Below are 22,770 nucleotides of genomic sequence, written 5' to 3'. Positions count from 1 at the left end.
CCGAGAGGTGGGTGCAGAGTTGCTTAGGCCGAGAGACGCTCTGCCTCTGGTTTCCCCCGTTCCTGGGCGGCAGGGTGCGGGCCTGTCAGCCGGGGAAACCTGGGTGCAGGCAGGCAGGCCCGGCCCTGTCCCGGGACAGGCCCTTATCCCAGCGTAACGTCCCAAACCACCCGGGGGACTGCCGCAGGCGACCGCCTGGAAGCGGGGCTGACGGGGACCGAACCCGCGGCCCCGCCGGCCGCCTCCGCCGCACCGGGCCCGCTCAGGGCCGCGCCGCCCCACTGCGCATGCGCCGCGCACGGAGGCGGGGGTGGAGGGGGGAGGCCGGGCGCTGGGGCCGCGCATGCGCAGAGCGCACCCGGGCGGCCATTATGGCGGCCCTGAAGCATCGGCGTACGGCGCTGGAGCGGGTCGAGAAGTTCCTCTCCGAGGTTTACTTCACTGACTGCAACCTGCGGGGCAGGTGGGCGGCGGGGCCTCCTCCCCCCCACTCCAACCCCATCGCCAGGCCCTCCCCGGGGCGCTGGCAGCAGGCGGGGCTGGCCGCGCCGCGCCCGGCCTGCTCGTGTGTGTGTGTGTGTGTGTGTGTGTGTGTGTGTGTGTGTGTGTGTGTGTGTAGGCCGCTTCCCTCCCCCGGTCGCTGCCGCCCAGGGCTCGGGGGGGTTCAGTGAACAAAGCACACAGACACACTGGGCAGCCTGGAGCTCTGCCTCGGAGTACCACTGGCACAAGTGGCCTCTGCCCCCCCCCCCACCCCGTGCTGGAGGCCGAGCTCCAACAGGCCCCTTCAGCGGGGCAAGTTATTATTCTGTTTTTCAGTTAATACTCTGAGAGTATTAAGTGATAGCAGGGTGATAACAGCCATGCTGGGAAAGCAGGGTGCTCTCTATCCCCACCCCCCCCGGGCTGGTCCCCACAGGACTGACCTTATTAATCATGTCCCGGCCGTCTCTCCGACCGCAGGCTTTTTGGGGATCGCTGTCCGCTGGCATCGCTCTCCTTCTTCCAGACCCCGCGGCGCATCCCGTACAATGAGGCTGTCAGGCAGGAATTCAGACCGGCTAAAGTGGGAGACTCCTTTGGGCCCACGTGAGTACCAGGTTTCGGTGGTGCCATGACCGCGCTGGGGCTTTAGCTCGCGTCTCAGTTACTTGTGTGTGTGAATCTTCACGAGCTTTCAATGGCGAAGAAATGAGATGATAATCCTCTTCCCTGTTGAGTGCTTTAGGTAGAAGGTGTCTGCCCAGAAGCCCTTATGGAGATTTCATGAGGAAACAGACTGAGGTGTGTCTGTTTCCAAGGAGAGTGAAGAGCTGGGTGCATCCATCCTTTCTGCTGAGAGCTCGCATTCATAGTCTTGGTTGTGACCCTGATGCTTCCTTCTGCGTGGGACCTCTGTGCTTTGTCAGGGCAGGGAGAAGATTGTTTTTTTTTTTCCAAGCAGTGGTCAAAGATGTGCGATGCTACTGTCTGTTTCTCTGCGGTCCCAGAAGAGGGTGGGTTGGGGCCAGCACCACGGGGTTTGTGTGCTGCCTTCTGAGCTTCCTCACTCGCTGGGGCTGCCGTGCCTCCTTGCAGCCTGGGCACTAGCCTGCCCTAGGGCTTAAGAGCCATGATAAGAAGGGTCACAGGTCCAGGCAGATTGATAAACTGCCCTGTCCCAGGCATAATTCAGTTCCTAGTACTCCTTGGTTTCACTGTCTTCTGGGTTGCTGTGGGGGATGGAGGAACAGTTTTCCAGTCCCTGTCAGCTTGACAGAGCGCATCACCCCACAGCATCACCCCACTCAGCTTGGCTTTTAACTTGCTGTCAAATCTCTAAGCCTCAACAACAACTGGCAATAGTGGGTGCCATGAGTTAGAAGTTTTGTTTGGTGAAAGAGCGACCGGTCAGGTCAGAAGCTTGTGGCGAAGGGAAAGCCTGGTATGTTTAAATGGCACAGAACAAGGCTGGCATGTGCAGGCACTGTGTGCTGCTTAAACTGAAGATGTGTCACAGCCAGCCGCACGGGGAGCCACGTCTAGACTACGCCGTGTCTGGGGGCATAGGTTAAAGCAGGTCTGTATGGACAGGTAGCACCATTACATTTGAATCACGTCAAACTTGTGTGCTGTCCTCACTCTGCTTTTTCCATGGAGGCTCTGGGGAACTGTGGTTTCCCTTGGGAGAAGGTCTCATGGTGGGCTGAGGTTGCTGCCTGCTCTCTTCCAGGTGGGAGACGTGCTGGTTTAAGGTGGAGCTGAGCATCCCCCAGGCATGGGCAGGGCGGGAAGTGCACTTCGTCTGGGAGAGCGATGGGGAGGGCATGGTGTGGCGAGACGCCCAGCCTGTCCAGGTAAGGAGGTGTGGATCAGGGGCACACTAGCTGTGCCAGGCGCTCTGCTATGTACAGAGTGATTATCTTCCTTAGCCCTCTGCAATGGGGCAGTAAGAAGAAACCCCCTCCCATTCGTTATGGACTCTTCAGAGGAATGCCTACATGTGTTGGGGGGCGTAAAATAACATGTGGACCAACAGGACAGAACCAAGAACAATTGTAGGTCTAGACAGAGTGGTCACGAAGAAAAACAGAAGGAGTATATGTAGTTCTAGAGTTGGTTAGACTCAAGTGGTACTCTCTGAGGCAATAGGAGAGCTGTCTTTAAATACGGGGAAAACTGCTGTGCAGAGAAGGGCAGTGTTTGTGAAGAGTCTGATGTGTGGGATGGGGGAGAGGACTACTCGTGGTTTGCATGCTGTGCCATCAGACCGCAGAGGGTCTGTGGGTTATTTCCAAAGTTCGGACCAGAAAAACAAGACTGCTGGTGGTGGGTTTGAGTCTGTTTTCTAGCGGTTGTCCCCCGCCAGGAGTTAAAATTCTGGTCTGCAAACCGGTAACAGCTGAAAGTCCCTTGCTTAAGTGTTAGCACATCTGTCCTGGAAGTATAGGCAAGTATTAGACCTGTGATGTAAATCTCCACTGCTGTCAAGAACTGTGGGACGGACTCTTGTCACACATGTCAACTTCAGTCCTGCTTTGGGGTGGCGGAATGGCTCAGGTGACCTTTTCCAGCCCTGCCCTGCTCTGTGGTGGTGTCCGCAGGGTTTGTGTTACTGCTGGGACAGCAGCAGTTTCTGTGCCAGTTGTTCTTGTGGAAAGCATTGTCCCACGTCACGTGGGACCAGACTCCTCCGTCCAGCTGGGCTTTGGGGTGTCTTGTCCTGCCCATCCAGCCCGCTGTCCTCTGAAGGTTAACACCTCTGAAGATGTGTGTTAAGTGTGCTGTCTTCCCCTGCAGGGTTTGACTAAGGAAGGTGAGAAGACCAGCTACATCCTGACAAGCAGCCTGAAAGAGTCAGAGCCCCACAGGTGGGTGGTCAGCCTGGCCGGAGCCCCGAGGAGCCTTCCCACCACTGGGGGAGCTTGGCGTTGTTTGAAACCAAGAGGTTGGGCTGAGATACCCCTGCCTGCGTCCAGGTGCTCTGGGAAGTATCCAGTGTTCAGGGGCTCTGTCCGTTGTTCAGGTCGGGCCGGTCACATCACGGGGAGGGCAATAGACTTTCCCAGCTGATTGCTTGTAGTCTGCTCCCTGATGGTTTCCTTTTGCTCTCCAGTCTGACACTGTATGTGGAGCTGGCCTGCAACGGTCTCTTTGGGGCCGGCAAGGGCAGTATGATCGCCCCTCCGGACCCTGACAGGAGGTTCACCCTGAGCAAGGCTGAGCTGGTCATCTTCAACAAGGATGTCTATGAACTGCTGGTGGATCTGGAAATACTGCTGGACATGGCCCAGGTCTGTGAGCTCATTCTCTTCTCTTCTCTCACCCTTTCTACCTCCTTCCACAACTTCATTTTATCTCCTTCTCCTGCCATTCCATGACCCGTCTCCTCCCACCAGGAGGCCCTGAAGGAGCGAATGTTTGCTCCTGCTGCTTTAGCACAATTGATTTTGTCTAGAGTAGGAGAAAACTGAACAGAGAGAAGCTACAGGTGTTTTTTTCATCCACTTTCTGCTCCAAGGTAGGATCTGTTAGACCAGAGCCCCCTGGGATGGGCATATGTGTAACCTGGCTTTAGAAGGCAAATGAGCAAAGACATACGGTTGTGTCTGTGAAGCAGGGCACGGTGTTTACCTGGCACCGCTGGCAGAGTCAGATGGTGGAAGGAGGTAGCAGGTTCTCCCTGGGGTAGATGGCATCCAAGCTGGTAGAGAGCTGCTTGGAGCCAGAGGATGTGCCGAGCTCCGAGTCAAGCTGTAATCACTCTCAACCCCAGCTCCTCGGGGAGGAAAACCAGAGGAGTTTCCAGGCACTGTACACTGCCAACCAGATGATCAACATGTGTGACGTTACGGATCCCTCCACCTTCCCCGCTGCCCGTGACCTGGCTGCGGCGATCTTCAGCCAGAGGAACGGCGAGAGCCAGCACACAATCCATGCCGTGGGTCACTGCCACATTGACTCTGGTGAGAGCAGCACAGCGCTCCCTCTCTGCTGACCTGGAGGCCAGAGCATGCTGCCCAAGGGGAGAGCTGGCTGCCCCTGGGCTCCAGGCACTGGGTACAGTGCCCCAAGGGAAAGGAAAGGGCCCTCTCTGCTGCCATACAGCTGCTCTGTCACCCGGAGGGGTTTCAGTCTCAGCAGAAGGGCGGTGGGAGAAGTGGGAGCTGGAATCCCTAGGCGATGTTGCTGTCAGGCACTTAGCCAAAGGATAGCATTTTGCTCTAGCATTTTCCCTGGCTGATCCGTGAAAGGCAGCACAGGCCCATTCCCAAAGGGGCTTGTGCTGAGTAATAACCGCGGTGGGGCCATGCTTGTCCCCGCAGCCTGGCTGTGGCCGTATGAGGAGACTATCCGTAAGTGTGCTCGGAGCTGGGTCACGGTGGTCCGTCTGATGGAGCGCAATCCGGAGCTCACCTTTGCCTGCTCCCAGGTGAGTGATCTCCCTCTGGGGGACCTCTCCTTCTGCTCGTGGCATATTGCCTCTCCAGCATGACTCAAAACGAGATGGAGGGGGGTGACCGGGAGTGTCCTGTGCAGTTGCAGAGAGGAGGGACATCAGTGTGGAGCGATGTGGTGGGAGCCGAGGCTGATCTCTGTGCTCTGGCAGGCGCAGCAGTTTGAGTGGGTGCGGACCTGGTACCCTGGGCTCTACGCGCAGATTCAGGAATTCGTGGCGAAGGAGCGGTTCATTCCCGTTGGAGGTACCTGGGTGGAAATGGTGAGAAGTGTAGTGACCCTGGCTCGCCACATGCTCCCTGCGCCATCCCTCTGGGACCGGTCCTGACACTGGAGGGGGAGAGCAGAGCCTTTGCTGAGCCAGTCTAGTTGGTGAAGGTCTCTGGGTACAGCAGCTGTCTGCAGTGTCTAGCCTCACAAAAATACCGTCCCTCTCCCAAATCGTCTCATTCCCTGAGAAAGGAGCTTTGGTCTGGACTGGCTGAGCTCTGTTCCTCCTTTTTGCCCTCTGCCGAGCTCTGTTCGGATCCTCCCCATAATCTGCCAGGTCAGGATGACAGTGGGTGGGAATGGGACGCTCACAAGACTTCCCCTTCCCCGGCACCTGGCTTGCTGCATGGTCTCCCTGTGCTTTCCCCCCAGGATGGGAACCTGCCCAGCGGGGAGTCCATAGTGCGGCAGTTCCTCCAGGGACAGCTGTTCTTCCAGGAGCAGTTTGGCCGGATCTGCTCAGAGGTACTTGCTCTTTTCCAGCACACCTTCCTTGCACACCATCCCCTTCCAGCTCTTGCTGTGCGTGAGGGTTTCTCTTTGGTTCTCCAGGTACGTTGTTCAGGTGCCTCACGTTGGCCTGCTTTTTGCAGCTAAAGCCATGATAAGTAAATATCTACTCCCCCATGTATCATGGCAGTTAGCACAGCCCCATGCCTTGGTTATATGACTTGTAGGTCCCTGGCAGGTCTCTAGAATTGTTCCTTGTCTAGCACATCTTCTGTTCCCTCTCCAAGAAGGGCTGAGAGCCTGACTACCAAGAAACCCTCTACGAGCTCAGGCTGTGATTTGTGGCCAGCATGACTCATGTGTCTCTCTCCCTCTGCTGCTGTCACCTCTGCTCCCAGTTCTGGCTGCCAGACACATTTGGATACTCGGCCCAGCTGCCCCAGCTGATGCGTGGCTGTGGGATCAGGCGGTTCCTCACACAGAAGCTCAGCTGGAACCTGGTGAACACCTTCCCGGTGAGTTGTGCTTCCCTTCTTCCCAGGGGATGGGCTTGCGGTTGCTTGAGTCTGTCTGCAGGGCTGGACCTGTTGGTTCCACAGGTCGAGCCAGTCCTTCAGCTCAGCTGACACAGGCTCTTCTTCCAGAAGCCACCAGTTTATGGTGGTAGCAATGTCCTGTCAGGCTTTAGGGAGAGGAAGGGCATGGTTAGAGATCCCAGCTGGGCCCCTGGCCTACAAATTCCTTCTGCTTCCAGATGGGAAACTGTGACTTGCGTGCAGGCTTAACAGACAGCAAACCCAGCCTCTCCTCTGCTGTTTCCTGCCCTTGTGGCATTCCCCATCCTTGTGCAACTGTCTCCTTGCACTGATCATCCTGCAAACCGTGGAGAGAAAGTGAAGGCCCATTTTGAATCCTCAGGGGGCTCTGAAGTGCCTGTCCCGGGTGCACTTCCCTGCTGACAAAGGTGCTGGGCTTTGTGTGTTTGACAGGGCTTGCAAGGAAGCTTGGGCTCTTAGTGCATGAGCTCTATGCTGATGTGGTTGAAGTGTGGCCTCCACGTGCACATTTGTGTGGGAGATGAGTTTGGGAGCCTTGAAACACTGAGCTAAGCGTGAATTTATCCCTTTCTGGTACCAGCATGACCAGAGATTTCCTTTTGGGAACTCCTGGGAGCAATGGAGCTGTGCTTTAACATTTTGGCACTGTGTGGTACAGGGGGGCTGTATGAGACACCACACTTTCCTTTGGCTCCCCTCCAGCATCACACCTTTTTCTGGGAAGGCATTGATGGTTCCCGAGTCCTGACCCATTTCCCCCCTGGTGACTCCTATGGGATGCACGGGCGAGTGGAGGAGGTGAGTGAGGTTACCCGACCTGCACGTGAAGTGCGCTGCCAGCCCCTTGGGGCCAGATCTGAGGCTCCTAGGAGAGGGCACTGCCTGGGAAGGGAGCGGGATAGCTGTCAGTGTTGCTAGACAAAGGCTGTTTGGGCGCCTGGCAGTCAATTGCCTGCCTCTGAGATGTGTCTGTGCCTGATTTTGACAGTTTGGGCTGGGGAAGAGGGGCAGGACTGGGCTTTGCACCCTAAAGGCTGACCTGGCTTCCTTGTGTGGAGCTGTGGGAGCTGGGGCTGGGCGCCAGGGATTGCAGCTGTCCAAAAATCCCTCTAGATGCTAAAAACAGTGAAGAACAACAAGGACAAAGGACGTGTGAATCACAGCGCACTCCTCTTCGGCTTTGGAGATGGAGGAGGGGGCCCCACACAGAAGATGCTGGACAGAATGAAGAGAATGAGTGACACAGATGGGCTGCCAAGGTGAGGGGGGAGCTCCCTTCCTCTCTCCTTGCAGGAGCACTTGTTTTGAGCCAGGCCTGGCTTTCAGCAGTGCCAAAAGAAAGGGTGTGTGAAGGAGGCCAGGGAGCAAGCGGGACAAGCAGAGGGCTAGGAAGGATTGTCAGGGAGACAGACCCTCTCCATTATCAAGAGCTGTGAGGACAGGTACACGGGGCAGCCTTGGACTGCTTGCGAGCTCTCAGTAGAGCTGTGGGGTGAGTGGCCAGCACAGCAGCGGTGCCTGACAGTCAGTCCCTGCCTGTGGAATGTCCAGATCTCTGTGACAGGCAGCAAGAGCAGCGTGGAGTGGGAGAGGGGTAGGAGGAGTTTGAGGGGAACACTCTGTGTGGTTGTGTTGGTGTTTCTGAGGCCTTGGTTCCGGGGCTGTCACCTTTCTGGTCAGGGTGCACCATTAGCCGTGTCACAGGCTTCTCCCCTGGCTCATTGCTGTTTGTGTGTCTCTTCCACAGGGTTCAGATCTCCACTCCTGACCGACTCTTTTCTGTCCTGGAGAAGGAGTCATCGCAGCTGTGCACCTGGGTGGGAGAGCTCTTCCTCGAGCTGCACAACGGCACGTACACCACCCAGGCCCAGGTGACTGTGCGCATGGGATGGGGGCAGTGGTCTCCCTTCCCCCCAGGGAAGTTGGCCATTCTCAGTTCTCTTTGCTACTGCTCAGGCGGCTCCAAGGTTTGGACAGTGCCCTTTAGGTCTCAGCAGTGGGAGCCACCTTGTAGCCAGGACTCCAAAAGGCAGATCTATTGCCAGACTTTCTTCAAGGGGTGAGAAGGAAGCCTGGACACAGCAGGGCCCCCTTAGTCGACAGCTGCCACGTCCTTCACTTTAGCAGATAGTTGCAGAGCTTGGGTGAAGAGTCAGAAGAAGGGGAGGAAGGTGAGAACAGAGACAGGGGAAGCTATGTCCTGTGCTGGGAGTTTCAGTTTGATCTGTGGCAAAAAATAACTCACTGGTAATGGCAAACTCATGACACCTACAAATAACCAACCTTCCTGCACTGGAGCTGGGTTTTTGCTGCTGGTGTGAGATCTCTACTCCCAGCTACCAATTTCCTAAGCACCCTCCTTCTCTCCTTGCTTTGACACCAGATAAAGAAGGGGAATCGGGAGTGTGAGCGAATACTCCATGATGTCGAAGTACTCAGCACCTTGGCTGTGGCACGGGGCGGTGCGTTCCAGTATCCTGCCAGCCAGCTGCAGCGGCTCTGGAGGTGAGGGCGTATGGGAGCACTGATGGTACCAGGGGAGGATGTGGTGAGGTCTGGGGACTTCAATGTGAGAGCTGGATGCTCTTGGGGTACCACTCCCCATCCCCTACAGCTCCTTGTCCCTGCCTGAGTATAAGTAGAAATCCTTGCTGTCAGTGCGCCAAAATTAGCCTGGACCAGTTGGACTACACTGGTGTGGGCAGTTATCGGGCAGCTCAGTGGGCTGATGGTGGGAGATGATCGCTTATCTCTCAGCTCTGTTCGGCTGGAGCCAGAAGGGTGGCTGACCACAGTCTGTCTTCGATTGAACTGCCTCTTGAGCGAGTGGGAGAGTGTTGCGTAGTTAGGATGTAGGGACCTTTGCAGATTCAGCACTGCAGCGCTGTGTGTACACGACTCCTTCCGTAAACTGATCAGGGCTCCACCTGGAGAGCGTTTCAGTGCTTTGCTTGATTCTCCCATTGGAAGATAGCTCCAAAGCCTCACTATTCTGCAGGCTGGAAGCTTCATTTCCAACCTAAGCTTATTCCTCGCCAGTTGTGACTTGTCTGAACTTGTGCTATAATATGTCTGGTAGCCCTGAGGAATAAAAAAAATAGCTCTTACTCCCCATGGTTGTGATTTACTAAGACGACAGTTGACAAGTCCTAACACAAAGGGATTTAAGGGACGCTGCAGAAAAAATCCTTTTCTCTCAGGTGTTTGCTGACAGGGGGATGAGGAACAGTTACTAAGTTTGTCCATCTTGCAATGAGGGCTCAGTAGGCCAGAACAAATCTGGTGCTCTCCCTTGCTTCCTCACCTGGTTTCTGTTCTCTGTTTTAGGTTATTGCTGCTCAACCAATTCCATGATGTTTTGCCAGGCAGCTGTATCCAGCTCGTGGTTGAGGGTGCCCTGCAATACTATACAGGTGAGCAGGGAGTTTGGCTAGGAGGGCATGTACCCGTTGGAGCACATTGAGTCCTGCCTAGTGGGGCTGCAGAGGTTTCAGTCCTGGACTGCCAGGCACTATGGGTCGACCCTGTGCAGGCATGTGTCTGTAATAGTGCTAACTCAACAGGGAATTAGCAGGGGACCCAAGGGATTAAAAAACATCCCAAGTTATTGAATTCTCTGCTTGCTGCTGGCATGCCAGGAGATACCCCAGCAAAGGTTTGCTCCTGCCTGCCCACAGGCACTTGCAGTAGCTTTACTTTATTATAGCACTACAATTTTCCAGTTGAACTGGCATAGCTCATTGTAATCTTGTAATAACAAAGTTAAGAATAATTATAAATTTTAATTACTTACTAATAGATAATAATACTAATGATAATTAGTAATTGTAGCTTGGAAGTAGCTAAAGTGTGTGTACATTGCACGGGAGTGCCAGAAACTCTCTCAGATGTGAGGAACAGCCTGGCTGGATCCAACTCAGGCCTTTTTGTTGCTCAGAGATCCGCAGGGTTGGTGCTCGGCTGCAGGAGGAAGCTGTGCAGTCCTTATGCAGGGAACTGCTGCAGCCCAAGGCAGGGAGCACCGAGAGCACCCTCGTGTTGAACACTTTGCCCTGGGAACGGACCGAGGTGATCTCCAGGACTGGGCCAGCCGGAACAGAGACTTTAGGTATGTCTAACGCGGGGGTTACTCACGTATCAGAATTTCTTACAGGGGCAGAGGCAGCTGACAAAGAAATACACGCCTCTCCCTGCCCTCGGCAGGGTTTACTGACTTGTCAAATCACTCCTTGGGACTTTATCCCACTTCAAGTTGTCCCTGAACTATGGATGAAGAAGAGGAGGGTATGAAAGGAGGTGGTAGGTTTGACATGAGAGCAGCAGGGCAGCACAGTGTGACTTAGGGTTAGGTCTGGGGCAGATGTTGGAGCAGAACCTCTTTGCTTTCCAGCTCTGGTGACAGTCCCCAGCATGGGCTATGCTATAGTGAGGGAGCCGTTGCTGCCCCCTCAGCCTGTGGCAGTGAGGAAACAGGTAAGCACAACAGCAGTTGTCCTCAGATCGGTGTACCCTGCATCAAAGGTTGATGGGGGAGAAATCTAGGGAGTCCAGCACGCAGCAAGTCTGCACACTAGATTTGCAACTGGGGCACTTGACTCCCAAAGTTGTGGGTCTGTGAAATCTGTTTCTGTCCTTTCCCCCCAGGAGGACGGCTCCATTGCCATGGAGAATGGGGTGATTGCAGTCTGCCTGGACATGATGGGGCGCCTGACCTCGCTTCGGGTGGGGGACTCCGAGAGGTACGTCTATCACCCGGTTACTGGAACTGGGCTCCTCAAACCTCTCTCTGGTCTTCTCACTGTACGCCCTTCTCCACTGCCAGTTCTTCTTACACTGCTGTTTCTCTGTTCCACTTTGTTCCAGAGAATCAGTCCCAGCTGGCTGCTATGCCAACCAGTTTGCACTCTTTGATGATGTTCCCCTGTACTGGGATGCCTGGGACGTGATGGATTATCACTTGGAAACCAGGTAGAAGAGCAGTGCATGCAGCACTTGGATTTTGACTTTGCTCTGAGGTTCTTGCCTCCCTGTCAGTCCTAGCTGTAACAAAAGCTCTAACAGAGCGTTCACTCTGGAGAAGCGTGTGCCTGCTGTGTGGGAGGCTGGATTGGGATTTGGGAACGTGAATCTACCAGGCTGAGACCAGCTCTGCCTTTATCCCTTTCTCTAGGAAGCCAGTGACAATGCTGCTGAAGCCTCTGGAAATCACCCTGGCTGGGGGCCTGCGGGGAAGTGCAAGCTTCTCTCTGCAGATTGGGAAAAGCAGCACCTTAACCCAGGAGATCATCCTGGATGCCACGTGCCCATACCTCCGCTTCCTGACCCAGGTTTGGCCAGCGGCTGCTGTGCGATATGAGCATCTGCACTGTGCAGGCAGGGCCCTGGGGAGCTGAACCTCGCGTCTGAATTACGTTCCCCCTCCTCTTTCCTTCCCTGGAGCCCCCCACTGCCTGTCCTCCTCTGCCTTAGGGGAAGGCAGCCCGAGGGTGGGAGTCCTGAGGGACAAGGGTGGAAGAAAGACCCGCCAGTTCATCTGTGTTCAGACTCTAGTGTGGTTTTATTGTACCTGGTCTGGCCTGGGTGCGAGCTGGCTGCTGCGCACCGGGGAAGGATAAGTGCAACCTCTGCCTGTCAGCCCCATGTGGTGATGTCCTTCTGCTACTGCATTTAGGTTGAGTGGAAGGAGGCTCACAAGTTCCTGAAGGTGGAGTTCCCTGTGCAGGTCCGGAGCACAAACGCCACCTATGAGATCCAGTTTGGACACCTGCAGCGGCCAACACACTGGAACACGTCCTGGGACTGGGCTCGATTTGAGGTGGGAGGAAAGGTGGTCTGGTCCCAGGACCAACCTTCTCCTGTGGTGGGGCTGCTTTTGCTCCCAGGCAGTAGCTCTGCGTGGTAAATACGTCCCTTGGTACCTCCTGCAGGTGTGGGCTCACAAGTGGCTGGATCTCTCCGAGCACGGCTTTGGGGTGGCACTGCTGAACGACTGCAAATATGGGGCATCAGTCCATGGGAACATCCTCAGCCTCTCGCTGTGAGTTAGGGTTGGGGTGAGGGTGGAGCTGCAGCAGTCACTTTGCCTTCTGAGGTGTCTCTTGAAGTCAAGGCAACACCTGGTCCTAAATGATCGTAGTTAATAAGGAGATAGTCTGGTATTAGCCTAAGCGGCTGGCTGTTGTCTGGAACTTTTGGCTGACTGAACTACAATTGACTAAGATAATGTAATTCCTATGAGTTACGCTCATAGATAATTCAGGAGAGATCAGGTCCGTGTTTGCACCAAGTAATTTTTCTGTTGCTGGCCAAAACGTACCCCAGGAGGCGATGTGTAAGGAGAGGGAAGGAACAGCAATGTTACGGATGCATACAAAGCTAAGAGAAACTCTACGCATCATTTCAGTTTGACTCCATCAGCCACAAGTTTCACAGGAAAACACCCTTCAAATATTTTAGTTTCTGGGACTGTCTGGGGTCTGTTTGCTGTTGCCAGAAACCAGCAGCACACTGCCTTCCACCTCAGGGCCCAGCCTCGAGGTAGCGGGATGAGGCAGTTGTCTTGTCACAGTGCTCCTCTGGCTCTGCGCTGGGTGACAGAGGGTGCTGCCGAGACGCCAGTCTCACCTACCTCTTGTTGCCTTAGGCTGAGAGCACCCAAGTCCCCCGATGCCACAGCAGACATCGCGCACCACCAGTTCACCTACGCCGTGATGCCTCACCTGGGTGAGTGATGGGAAGAGCTGGGTCCCGTGGGGACACGCAGGATGGACGATGCTCCAGTGAGCCTTGGGGTGAGCATGTCTCTGGCTGTGCATATGTAGAGGCCGGCTAGAGCTTCTTCTGTTGCAGGTTCCTTCCAGGATGCCGGTGTGATCCAGCGTGCCTACAACTTGAATTTCCCGCTCCACGCAGTTCCGGCCAGCTCTGCCCAGTGCCCAGCCTGGAGCGCCTTTTCTGTCAGCTCACCTGCGGTCGTGCTGGAGACTGTCAAGCAGGCAAGTCCCCGGGGCAGAAGTGGGGAGGGCAGACTGGTTAAGCTGTTGTTGTTAAGCATGGCTTTCTCTTTCCCCCACCTTGGGTGGTGGGCAGGCTCGGCTGAGCGGAAACAGCAATCCCTCTGAGTTGCATGTCCTGCTAGGTGAGGACAAGGCGTGTTAGCACCCCTCTCTGCCAGCCCAGGCAGGCACTCGCACCAGGGATCACGGGAGTATCCGCATCCGTATGCGGGTACTGCAGCCACAGTCGTTAGCGCTGAACCACGGCAGGTCAGGAATGCGGGTGCACGCGGGCAGAGCCGCTCAGCCGCGATCGCCTGGGTCGGGCTGTACCCCGAGGTGTAGGATAGGACGCAGGGGTCTCGTTTGTCTGAACTCTCATGTTCACTGTCCCCCAAAGGCTGAGGACAGACCTGAAGCCGTGGTGGTTCGGCTGTACGAGGCACATGGCAGCACGGTTGTCACCTGGCTCCAGACCTCCCTCCCCGTTAAGGAGGCGATGCTGTAAGTCCACGCTAGAGGGCTGGGTGCGTGTGGGGATGGAGATCGGTTGCTTCAGCCTCACCCGCTGCTTTCTTCCCCAGCTGCGACCTCCTGGAGCGGCCGGCTGCACAGGGCCGCCTGCCACTAGAGCAGCGGGGCATGAGGCTTTCCTTCACACCCTTCCGTGTGCTCTCCGTCCTCTTGGTCTTGAGGCGGTGACACCATCCGTCGCCCGTACTGATGCTGCAGCAGCCTGGACTTCCCCGATCCCAAGAGCTGTGCAAGGAGGCAGCGGTTCTGGGGAAGGGCAGAGCCTCCCCCTCACCCCCCACCCAGCCGTCGGAGAGCAGCGCTCGAGAACAACCGTGTTCTTCAGCAAAGGAGGACAGTTGCACCCTGCCTAACCAGGGAAGGAGGGCCTGAGCGAGTTCCTTGCTAGCTAAACCGTGGGTAAGGTGGTGGGACAGGCTGGCTGTCCCTGCACAGGCTCTGCTCCAACTGGGGGGAGTTTGGGGAGCAGCAGCTTTCCACAGTGGCTCCTGCGTCTCGGCCTTCATCTTGTCCAGACCCTGGCAGCGAGTGTAAAGTCACACTACAGTCATTCCCCTCTCCCTTCGCCTGCCTCTTACACTGCCCTTGCAGAAGGGGAACACAAGTAAACAAGAGAATTACATGAAAACAGCCTGTGTTCTTAACTTATTTCCAGATAACTGGACTGATCTGCCTCCTCCCAGGGGCTCTGTCGTAGCTGCTGCTCTCTGAGCATCCTCCTCAGCAGGATGTCACTCCTGGGACTGGGGAGGCAGAGCTTACCTTTATTTTTTTTTTTTGGGGGGGGGGGGGGGGGGGGGGGAGGGGAAGCCTGCTCCAGCCCATCTGGGGAAGAGGCTGGGCACAGAGGGGTTATCCTTAGCACAAAAAGGCGTGCATGGTGATTTCTACACAAAATACTTTATTAGTCAGCTAAAAACAGTGATCCAGGCAGCAGCCAGAAAGGGAAGAGGGGAAGGAAGGGTCAGAGTCCAGCGCAACGTGTGGTCCCTGGCCCTTAACCCCCTCAAATGCCTGGGGACAACAGGAGGACGCTGGATAAATTGGCCCCATCACCAAGCCCAGCTTCTCCTTCCCACGCTGTCAGGATGCAGCGGTAGCAAGCGCGTGTGAGCACAGGTACAGAGCAGCCCCATTTCTCCCCAGCACTAACCCAGGCCCCCAGTCAGGCCCTCCCTGAGCTCCTCCTGCGGCTCTTAAAAATTTCCCTCAGGAGGAGGGCAGCGTGTGGCACTCAAACGGCAGGGGCTGCACCTGGAAGATGGAGAGGGAAATGAGAAGTCAGAGGGTGAGGGGGTGCCCGGTTCTGCCCCGTGAAGCCCCGCCGGCTCCTCTCCTGCCTTTTGGCACCCCCTCAGTGCCCTTGACACGAGGGAGCGCTCCCACGGCCCCCCTCTGTGCGTTTGAAAGCTGCAGGGACTGCCAGCCTCACCTCCGCCCCTGCGCGCAGACGTCCGGCGGCTTCTTTTGGCTTTGGCTAGTGCCTCAGGCTTGGACGAGGCCGGAGCAGTGGTCGCTTTCCTCCTCCTGCAAGCACGTCCCTTCCTTGGCCCATCAGCCACCTCCTCCTCCTCCTCGGCCGACTTGAGGGGTTTTGCTGCAGCCCTGGGGTGCCGTTTTGAGGCACGTGTGGTGACCTAGGTGGACATCAGAGCCGGAGCTTAGCAGCAGAAGTGAGCTTGGACCGCCAGATGATGAGCAACTCCAGGAAGGAGCGCCACCGTGAATTTGGGAGCAGCCCGAGCAAGGCACGGGAAACAGGACAGCCTCTAGACCCAGCAGGAGCCACAGCCACAGAGCTTCTTACCTTGGGGGTCTGAGCCTCAGGATCTGCCTTCAGCTGAGCGCGCTTCTTGCGGGGCGTCTGCCCTGTGTGAGAAGAGGTGGCCGGGTTAGGCAGGGTGAGGAGGAGATGGGGCAGAGAGTGCCAGCACCTCGAGGGACAGGCTGCGGCACAGTGACCTTTCAGGGACGCTGTCTCAGGTGATGTGTGAGCTGAGCGCTGAGGAATTAGCACTGGGGTGGAAGAATGGCTTGAGGGGCCTCTTCTCCTCCCCCACCAGATTCCCTCCCCTGCCAAAACATTGCTCTGTTCAGGCTTGCAGCCCCAGGGAGAGCACACCCTCCTGCTACCAGCCTGGCAGGCACGGAAGGGGACGTAGGTGTTGGCCTGGAAAAGCACCCTGCAAGGTGCAACGTCTGCGCCCAGGCAGGCGGGTGTGCTGGTAGGAAGCCTTGGGCACAGCGGGCTCCGTCCCCCAGTGCCACTGGCCGTCACAGGCCTGTCAGCACCCCAGGGAGAGGGCAGGTTTTGCTCCTGCCTTTGCCCCCAGGCTGCGCAGCAAGCACGGGGCTTCCCAGGCTCCAGCACTCCCAGAGCAAGAGCAGGTCCCGCAGGGAAGACAGCGGACACTCACCTTTGGGAGCCATGGGGCCAGGCTCTCCCTGCAAGGAAGGCGACAGAGCGTTGACTGGGGCACAGTCATTCTGCAGGTAGCGGCAGCAGAATCCGTGCCCCTTCTCCACCCCACAGCCAAGACAGTGATAGGGAAACGGCCACGTTTCCCCGAGAAGCCAGGGGAGTCTGGCTTGCTCTGCCTCGGGGACTCTCCTGTTAGCCCCCCGCTCCTTCTGCAAGGCCCCACCACGGCGCCTCACCCAGACACAGGGCACATAAGGGAGGAAGGAACAGGGCTGCCAGACTACTTGAGCTCCCCCCATTCCTGCAATCGGCCCCTCTGCTCCAGACTGCCCACCATCCCTTGGCCAGCTGGCCACCGCACGGAGGGTCCCCGTCAGCTTCACCTCCAGCGGTCGCAGCAGTCTGTCGGAGAGGGAGACCCCCAGTGATGCAGCGTAAGGCTGGGGGGGTCTCGGGAAGCAGAATATGGGCTGGTGTCACCTTGGAGGAGTGGTTGGGGGCCACCCAGCCCCAGAGAGCGACCCCAGACCCCTACCTGGAACCATACGGTCCTGCCGTTGCGGTCACGCAAGGAGCTCATGCCAGGCACCAAGTAACACTGCAGCCAGTTCTTGAAAGCGGCGTAGTTATCCGAGTGGTCTGGGTCAAAGAGCTGCTTCTCTGGGAAGGGAGAGAGGGGAAGGACAGAAGTAGAGAGGAAGCAGTGACCATGGTGTTGGGGTGCCCTCCCAAGCCTCCTGCTGCTGGGAACGCAAAGCCCGGGCCTCCCCGCCACCCCCAGCCGTCCCCGTCCCACAGCTCCCCGTCCTGTCGCCTCACCCGCCGCGATGACCTCCATGGGCACGGTGTGGCAGAGCTCCAGGAGATCGGGGTTCTCCCGCATCAGCTTCAGCTTCTTGCTCAGCGTCAGGGAAGGATTCTGAGGGGTGGAGAAGGGGAGGGAAGTCACCTGCCAGCCACCCCAGCCTCGTCAGCGTCTGTCCTTCCCAACACCGGCCAAATTCCCCATCTCCTCTTGCCCTCCTGAGGACGAGCTGCCACACAGCCCACCAAGTGCCAGCCCTGAGCTCACCCCCTCCTAGGCTTCAAACTGCGCATCAGCACATTCCCCATGGCTAACAAAGATATGAAAGAGGGCTAGTACACAGGAACACCAGCAGTTTGTGAAAACAGCCCTCCGGTCGCACGTTTTGTTTTCAGTCTCCTTTAAAATAGCCACCTCCTCTCCCCTGAGGCCATGAGATCGGCTGGCTGCGGGCTCTACTGCAGCCTTCCCCAGAGATTTTAAGCTTGCGAGGTGTTTGTTTCCCTCGCCCCTTCCTCTTCACCCACCTCAAATATACCCAGAGGCTTCCTGACGGCAGAAGCCGGGCACAGCCAAGCGCCAGCGCAGCACGCAGGCATGTGCCCGGGGAGCTGTCACAGCTCGTCAGCCTGGCCACGTGCGAACGAGCACCGCACACGTGAGGTTACGGAACTGCTGCGCCCCGTTTGCCGCTCCATTGGAGGGGCAGATGTGCTCAGACACGGGTGTTTATGGCAAAGGACAGTAAAATGCTTGAGGAGGATCCCACACAACAAGCGTTACAGTTGTGAAGGTAAAATGCCTGCCGTCAGGTTGGGAAAGACTCAGAGCAGCAAATACCTCCCGACAGCGGTGCGGGCAGAGGCTGTCTGAGCTCTGCAAGGTCCTCGTGACGATGTTCTGCCCCATCAGAGCAAGGAAACAAACACGAACCGAAACTGGCCCCGAACCCTGGGCTGGAACAGGCCCGAAACAGCAGACCTGAACCAGAGCTTCGCGCCCAGCTAAGCTCAAAGCAGAGCCAGAACAGCGCAGCCGGCTGAGCCCAGACTGGGGGTGGGAAGCAAACTAAACCACCTCCACCACTGCTGAGCCCAAACCCGAATCAGGAACGCTTCTCAGCTCAGTCTGGCTCCCTGCACAGAAAGCAAGAGGCTCCCGGGACCCCAGGGAGCTGCCGCGATGTCCTGCAGGGCCACAGATAAGCAAATCCCTGGTACGGTGTCTGCCAGGAAACCTGCCTCTTTCTGAGCCTGCGAATGCACCGGGTATTCCCCACCTTCTTCCTCCTCGCCTGCTCCTGATCCTTCAGGGCCTCCAGCACGGTCCGAGCCTTTTCGAAGGGAGGGATCTTCAACCTGCGAGAGCCCGTCTGTTACACGCAAGCCTGAACTCCGGGTTCTGGCGCTTCCCCGCGTCTACCAGGCGGGTAGACCCAGCCGAGGAGCCGTCAAGCTCTGGGAGACCAAACCTCCGCATCAGGTCAGCGTGCGCTCAACCCACCTGTACAGGATCTCGGCACGGAGGTAATTCCCGATTCCGTTGAAAAACTTCTGGTTTAAGAGGGCCTCGCAGATGGGCTTGTCGAAAGCCTTGTCATCCAGGTTCTTCAGCACGTTCTCCCTGCGGCGAGAGCACGCGGGGCGTCGGGAAGGTTTGCCCGGGCGCCGCCGTCCCGCTGCCGCGCGGCCAGAACGAAGCCGGGGAGGTGGGGGAAGGCCTCCCCCCCCCCCCTCCCCGGGGCTGGGTGGCGGGACGCTCACCTGAAGGCCCGGTACTCGGAGAGGACGCAGGGCCCGCGTCCCGGCTGCCAGGCGTCGCCCAGCCGCCATGAGCCGAAGCGGCGGGCGTCGACGAAGCAGAGGGCGCGCGGGGGGCTCTCGCGGCTGAGGAAGCGGAGGTGGGCATGGCGGGGGAGCTGGGCGGCGGGGCACAGACGAAACGACCCCGACATGCCGAAACGAAAGACGAGGTCCTGGGGCCGGCCGGGGCCCAGCGGGGCCAGCGTCAGCCGCAGCTCCTTGCCCCGGGAGGCGGCCGAGATGCGGTAGGCCTCGCTGGAGAAAGGCACCTCCGGGCCCCTACCCACTTCCGAACGCTCCACGCCGCCCGAAAACACCATCCCGCCGCACGCCTCGTTGATGTACCGGCCGGCAAGGTGCAGCTCCGGGCACTCGGGCATCGCCGCGACGGGACGGGACCGGAGCGGAGCGGCCCGGCGGGGCGCCCCGCTCGCCCCTCCCTCCCGGTTCGCCCTGAAGACACGCCCAGGCCCCGCCCCCGCCCGCCTCCCATTGGCTGCGCGGCGGGCGGTGCATGCCGGGAGTTGTAGTCCGCCCCGCCGGCAGTTGTAGTCCGCGCCGCGGGGAGAAACAGGCGGCAGGCTGCTGGTCTCCGTTAACCTTTATTGGAGCTTCCCCCCCGCGGGGCGGCCTGGCCCGCAACCGGGGGCACAGGGAAAGCTTCCCCCCCCCCCCCCCCCCCCCCCCCACCTCCCCAAAGCGGGGCGCACCGCGTCCTGCCCCGGCTCCTCAGAGAAGGGTGTTCATCAGGGCCTGGGCCTGCTTCAGCTCTGCGGGGAAAGGATGGAGGCGGTGGGGGAGCCGGCTCCGGCATCTGCCGCCCCCAGGGCCGAGGGGGTTCCCCGCCGCCGCCCGTCCTCCGGCCTCACCTGCCAGCAGCACCCGGAACTTGTCGGCCGAGAGGACCACGGGGACGGCCGCCGTCCTGCCGCGCTCCCCGTCCCGCAGGTTGAAGCTCAGGTGCACGAGGGGCTCGTTGACCTCCCGCAGCTCGCTGGAGCTGAGGGTGTAATCCACCCGCCAGCCCACCGAGCCCAGCTGGCTCACTAGGGCGGGCGGGCGGGCGTCAGCACCCCGGCGTGCGCTCGGGCAGGGTGATCAACCCCAACCCCACCCCCCCAAAACCGTCGCCAAACCTCCCAACGCCGCACTCACGTCTCAGGCTGCAGGCCCTGAGGCTGTCCTGGAGGGAGCTCTGCTTCTCCTCGTAGGACCGGCACAACCCGCCGGCGTGCTCTGCCCGAGGGCGGGAAGAGAGAAGACAAGAAAACCACCCGCTGACCCCGGCCCCGCTGCGGCCAAACCCCGGCGGAGCCCCCGGGGATGACGGACGGACGGACGGCGCGGAGGGGAGGTGACGGAGGACGGCGTGGCTGCCGTCCCGCACCGGGTCTGGGCGTGAAGGCGGCAGCGCCGGGGGCTGCCAGCTCAGCCCTGGCACGTCCCGCCAGGTCCGGCCCTTGGTGACACCCCGAGGGTGTCGTGTCCCCCCCCTCCCCGTTACCTTTGGGCAGCCCCAGCTGCTGCAGCTCGCTCGAGAGGGACTCGCTGTCCACGTTGTGCTTGGCGGCGCTGGAGAGGATGAAGCCGAGGACGGCGATGGTGGCCTTCACGTCCCCCGACTCTGCGGGCCGGACGGAGGGTTAGCTCCGCCGCCTCGGGAAGGCGTCCCTTGCCGGATCGCTGCCCGTCCCCGGAGCGCGGCTTCCCGGGGACGGTGGGGGGGGGGACCCCGGTCGGAGCTGGGGCAGCAGCGCTCACCTAACTTGGCGTCGGAGGTCAGCTTCAGGATCTTCTCATACTGCGGGAGAGCAGAGTGCCGGGATGTCAGGGGAAACGCCAGGTACCGCGCGGCCGCCTAACGCGCTCGCTACCGACGTTAACCCTAAGAATTCTTGCCTCGGCGTTAATACTAATAATCCCTAGCATCCATATTATTACTACGAGTACCGGCCGGTAGCGTTCTGAACCCCGAGGCTTGCATTAAGAATACGAAAGTCAGGACTATTGCTAATGATGCAATTAGAGCGCTACAACTCCGCCTCCAGCACGGCGACCCCGGGGATGGGGACGGGGGGGGACCCCCACTCACCTCGATGGCCTCCCCCAGCAGGTCCCGCAGCACCTGGGCGCAGATCAGCTTCAGCTTCACCGAGGACTGGGGGGGGGGAGAACGGGGTGGGGGGGTGAGCACCGGGCACGGGGGGGGGGGGGGACACGACGGGGGGGGGGGGGGCACGGGTACTTAACGATTTTGGCCAGGGTGCTGATCTCGGCCAGGACCCAGTCGGGGCAGTCCAGGTCCCCGCAGAAGCGGAACCGCTGCGGGGGGAAAGCGCGGTCAGAACCCGCCGCGGATTCGCCGCGTGTTCCCCCCCCCCCCCGCCTCCGTCCCCCCTCCCCACCATGTCGCCGCCGGTTCCCGGTACCCGCCGCAGAGCCCTCCTCCGCGACCCGGAACCGCTCCCGGCTCTGGCGGGAGGTGCTGCGGGCCGCTCCGCCCGTCCCCGCCCCGGCGGCGGAGCCCTGCACCGGGCTGAGGCTGGGATCCCCCGCGGGGCACAGCCGGGACCCGGGGTTTCTGCCCAGCCCCGGGGTCTTTATTTCAGCTCCGGACCCGCGCCGTCCCAGCCCCGGCTCTGGGGTTTTTATTCCAGCCCCACTGTGTGTATCTCAGCCCCAGCTCTCTGCGATTTCAGCCCCAGCCCTACAGTTGTTATTCCAGCTCCAGCTCTGCCACATCTCCGCTCCAGCCCCGCACTCTCGATTTCAGCCGCAGCTGCAGGACCTTCGTTTCAGCTCCAGCCCCACACTGCGTATTTCAGAGCCAGCCCTACAGGTTTTTATTTCTGCTCCTGCCCCGCAGTCTCTCTTTCAGCCCCAGGGTCTCTATTCCAGCTGCAGTGACACAGTCGGTATTTCGGCTCCAGCTCTCTGGTGTCTCAGCTCCAGACACCGATGAACACACTGGTGTTCCTGGCCCAGCCCGACAATCTTTACTCCAACTCCGTCGGCACAGTCGGTCTTTCCGCTCCAGCTCCGTGTCGTGTCAGCTCCAGCCCCACGCTGTGTATGTCAGAGCCAGCCCTACAGTCTTTATTTCAGCCCCAGTCCCGCTATGTGTATTTTTGCTCCAGCCCCCCATACAGGTTTTATGTCAGTCCCGGCTCTACAACCTTTATTCCGGCTCCAGCTCCGCATCCTTCCAGCTGCAAGCCGCTCCTCTTCTCACGGCAGCGCCGGGGCTGCTGACGAGGTTGTAATTCAATCACTGTCATCACTCAAACATCAGGAGGAGCTGTCATAACTGGCCCCAAATCGCCTCGACTGCTGTGTCCTGAATCAAGCGTTGGCCCCCCCAGCGCCATTTCGCCCAGAGACTATCATCTCATTGAGTTTGGCCTGGTACATGCCAGCGTCCCGCACTTTGGGGGCAGATGTGACGGGACCCCCACCTCCGGCGAGGGTCCCACGGCCCCATCCCACTCCCCAACTCCCAGCTCCCCAAATCCCCCCCCCGGTGCCGGGGAGGCAGAGCTTGGGAACTAGGGGGGCCCCCCCCGCGGGCAGGAACCAGCCCCCCCCCCCCCCCCCAAAGCTTTACTGTGCCGTGTTACACTTTATTACATGTCTAATGGTGACTGACGTTAGGTTTATAATAACACAACAAAGTATTTCCGACGCAGCCTCCCCACCCCCGCGGGGAGCCGGGCCCCGGCCCCGGCAGCGCCGCCCCAGCGCCGCGCTCCACGGCCTCCGGCCCCCCCCGCCAATCCCGTCCCGCCAATCCCGCACCGAGGCAGCGCCCGACCCCGCCAATCCCGCACCGACCGGCCGCGCCCCGACCAGCTCCGCTCCGCCCAATCCCAGCCCGTCCTTTCAATCCGGCCCCGCCCCGCCCGGCTCCGCTCCACCAATCCGAGCCCGCCTCTTCAATCCGGGCCGGGGCTCCGCAGCGAGCCCGCTCACGGTCACCGTTCGATCTGCAGAGCCGGGA

At 59.2% G+C, this 22,770-nt stretch overlaps 3 protein-coding genes across 6 annotated transcripts; 1 reads left to right on the top strand and 2 right to left on the bottom strand.

Moving 5' to 3' along the window:
- Positions 1 to 313: 313 nt before the first annotated feature.
- MAN2C1 (mannosidase alpha class 2C member 1) lies at positions 314 to 14,372 on the top strand. 3 transcript variants are annotated; one of them, XM_030015028.1, is made up of 26 exons: positions 314 to 463; positions 964 to 1,089; positions 2,213 to 2,336; positions 3,280 to 3,350; positions 3,596 to 3,773; positions 4,256 to 4,445; positions 4,806 to 4,912; positions 5,090 to 5,200; positions 5,581 to 5,673; positions 6,057 to 6,173; positions 6,918 to 7,013; positions 7,329 to 7,474; positions 7,963 to 8,086; positions 8,599 to 8,720; positions 9,543 to 9,628; positions 10,153 to 10,323; positions 10,606 to 10,688; positions 10,860 to 10,954; positions 11,079 to 11,183; positions 11,386 to 11,542; positions 11,887 to 12,030; positions 12,143 to 12,252; positions 12,859 to 12,938; positions 13,065 to 13,210; positions 13,611 to 13,714; positions 13,795 to 14,372. In XM_030015028.1, exons 1-26 carry the CDS (start codon positions 372 to 374, stop codon positions 13,910 to 13,912), a joined length of 3,096 nt encoding a protein of 1,031 aa, XP_029870888.1. In that variant the 5' UTR covers positions 314 to 371; the 3' UTR covers positions 13,913 to 14,372. The 3 variants fall into 3 exon arrangements, with proteins under 3 accessions (XP_029870888.1, XP_029870889.1, XP_040979556.1); XM_030015029.1 differs by lacking the exon at positions 6,057 to 6,173; XM_041123622.1 differs by lacking the exons at positions 4,256 to 4,445; positions 4,806 to 4,912.
- A 253-nt stretch (positions 14,373 to 14,625) lies between these two features.
- NEIL1 (nei like DNA glycosylase 1) lies at positions 14,626 to 19,252 on the bottom strand. The gene is made up of 9 exons (XM_030015030.2): positions 18,735 to 19,252; positions 18,475 to 18,594; positions 18,251 to 18,329; positions 16,986 to 17,085; positions 16,702 to 16,826; positions 16,162 to 16,189; positions 15,552 to 15,613; positions 15,177 to 15,381; positions 14,626 to 14,998 (listed from the first exon to the last, which is right to left on the bottom strand). The coding sequence occupies exons 1-9, from the start codon at positions 19,151 to 19,153 to the stop codon at positions 14,979 to 14,981; spliced, it is 1,158 nt and encodes a 385-aa protein (XP_029870890.1). The 5' UTR covers positions 19,154 to 19,252; the 3' UTR covers positions 14,626 to 14,978.
- On the bottom strand, positions 16,254 to 21,280 carry COMMD4 (COMM domain containing 4). Of its 2 annotated transcripts, XM_041123625.1 has the most exons (9): positions 21,179 to 21,280; positions 21,024 to 21,095; positions 20,866 to 20,931; positions 20,535 to 20,574; positions 20,278 to 20,397; positions 19,929 to 20,009; positions 19,643 to 19,819; positions 19,496 to 19,543; positions 16,254 to 16,268 (listed from the first exon to the last, which is right to left on the bottom strand). In XM_041123625.1, exons 1-8 carry the CDS (start codon positions 21,179 to 21,181, stop codon positions 19,503 to 19,505), a joined length of 600 nt encoding a protein of 199 aa, XP_040979559.1. In that variant the 5' UTR covers positions 21,182 to 21,280; the 3' UTR covers positions 16,254 to 16,268; positions 19,496 to 19,502. The 2 variants fall into 2 exon arrangements, with proteins under 2 accessions (XP_040979559.1, XP_029870891.1); XM_030015031.2 differs by lacking the exon at positions 16,254 to 16,268 and having other exon boundaries at positions 19,360 to 19,543.
- Positions 21,281 to 22,770: the final 1,490 nt, after the last annotated feature.

This window comes from Aquila chrysaetos, chromosome 5 (assembly GCF_900496995.4).
Source record: "Aquila chrysaetos chrysaetos chromosome 5, bAquChr1.4, whole genome shotgun sequence".
NCBI classification, from domain to species: Eukaryota; Metazoa; Chordata; class Aves; order Accipitriformes; family Accipitridae; genus Aquila; species Aquila chrysaetos.
This window is presented reverse-complemented; position numbering and strand designations above follow the sequence as displayed.

What these genes read in the sequence shown, in the direction of transcription:
- MAN2C1 (XM_030015028.1), top strand. Translation starts at nt 372, where the DNA reads ATGGCGGCCCTGAAGCATCGGCGTACGGCGCTGGAGCGGGTCGAGAAG. An exon ending in GACACAGATGGGCTGCCAAG is followed by an intron (nt 7,475 to 7,962) that starts GTGAGGGGGGAG and finishes TCTCTTCCACAG; the next exon opens with GGTTCAGATCTCCACTCCTG. An exon ending in CGTACACCACCCAGGCCCAG is followed by an intron (nt 8,087 to 8,598) that starts GTGACTGTGCGC and finishes CTTTGACACCAG; the next exon opens with ATAAAGAAGGGGAATCGGGA.
- COMMD4 (XM_041123625.1), bottom strand. An exon ending in TCAGCACCCTGGCCAAAATC is followed by an intron (nt 20,932 to 21,023) that starts GTTAAGTACCCG and finishes CCCCCCCCCCAG; the next exon opens with TCCTCGGTGAAGCTGAAGCT. An exon ending in TGCTGGGGGAGGCCATCGAG is followed by an intron (nt 20,575 to 20,865) that starts GTGAGTGGGGGT and finishes GCTCTCCCGCAG; the next exon opens with TATGAGAAGATCCTGAAGCT.
- NEIL1 (XM_030015030.2), bottom strand. Translation starts at nt 19,153, where the DNA reads ATGCCCGAGTGCCCGGAGCTGCACCTTGCCGGCCGGTACATCAACGAG. An exon ending in AGCAGGCGAGGAGGAAGAAG is followed by an intron (nt 17,086 to 18,250) that starts GTGGGGAATACC and finishes TCCACCCCTCAG; the next exon opens with AATCCTTCCCTGACGCTGAG. An exon ending in GCAGGACCGTATGGTTCCAG is followed by an intron (nt 16,190 to 16,701) that starts GTAGGGGTCTGG and finishes CCTTCCTTGCAG; the next exon opens with GGAGAGCCTGGCCCCATGGC.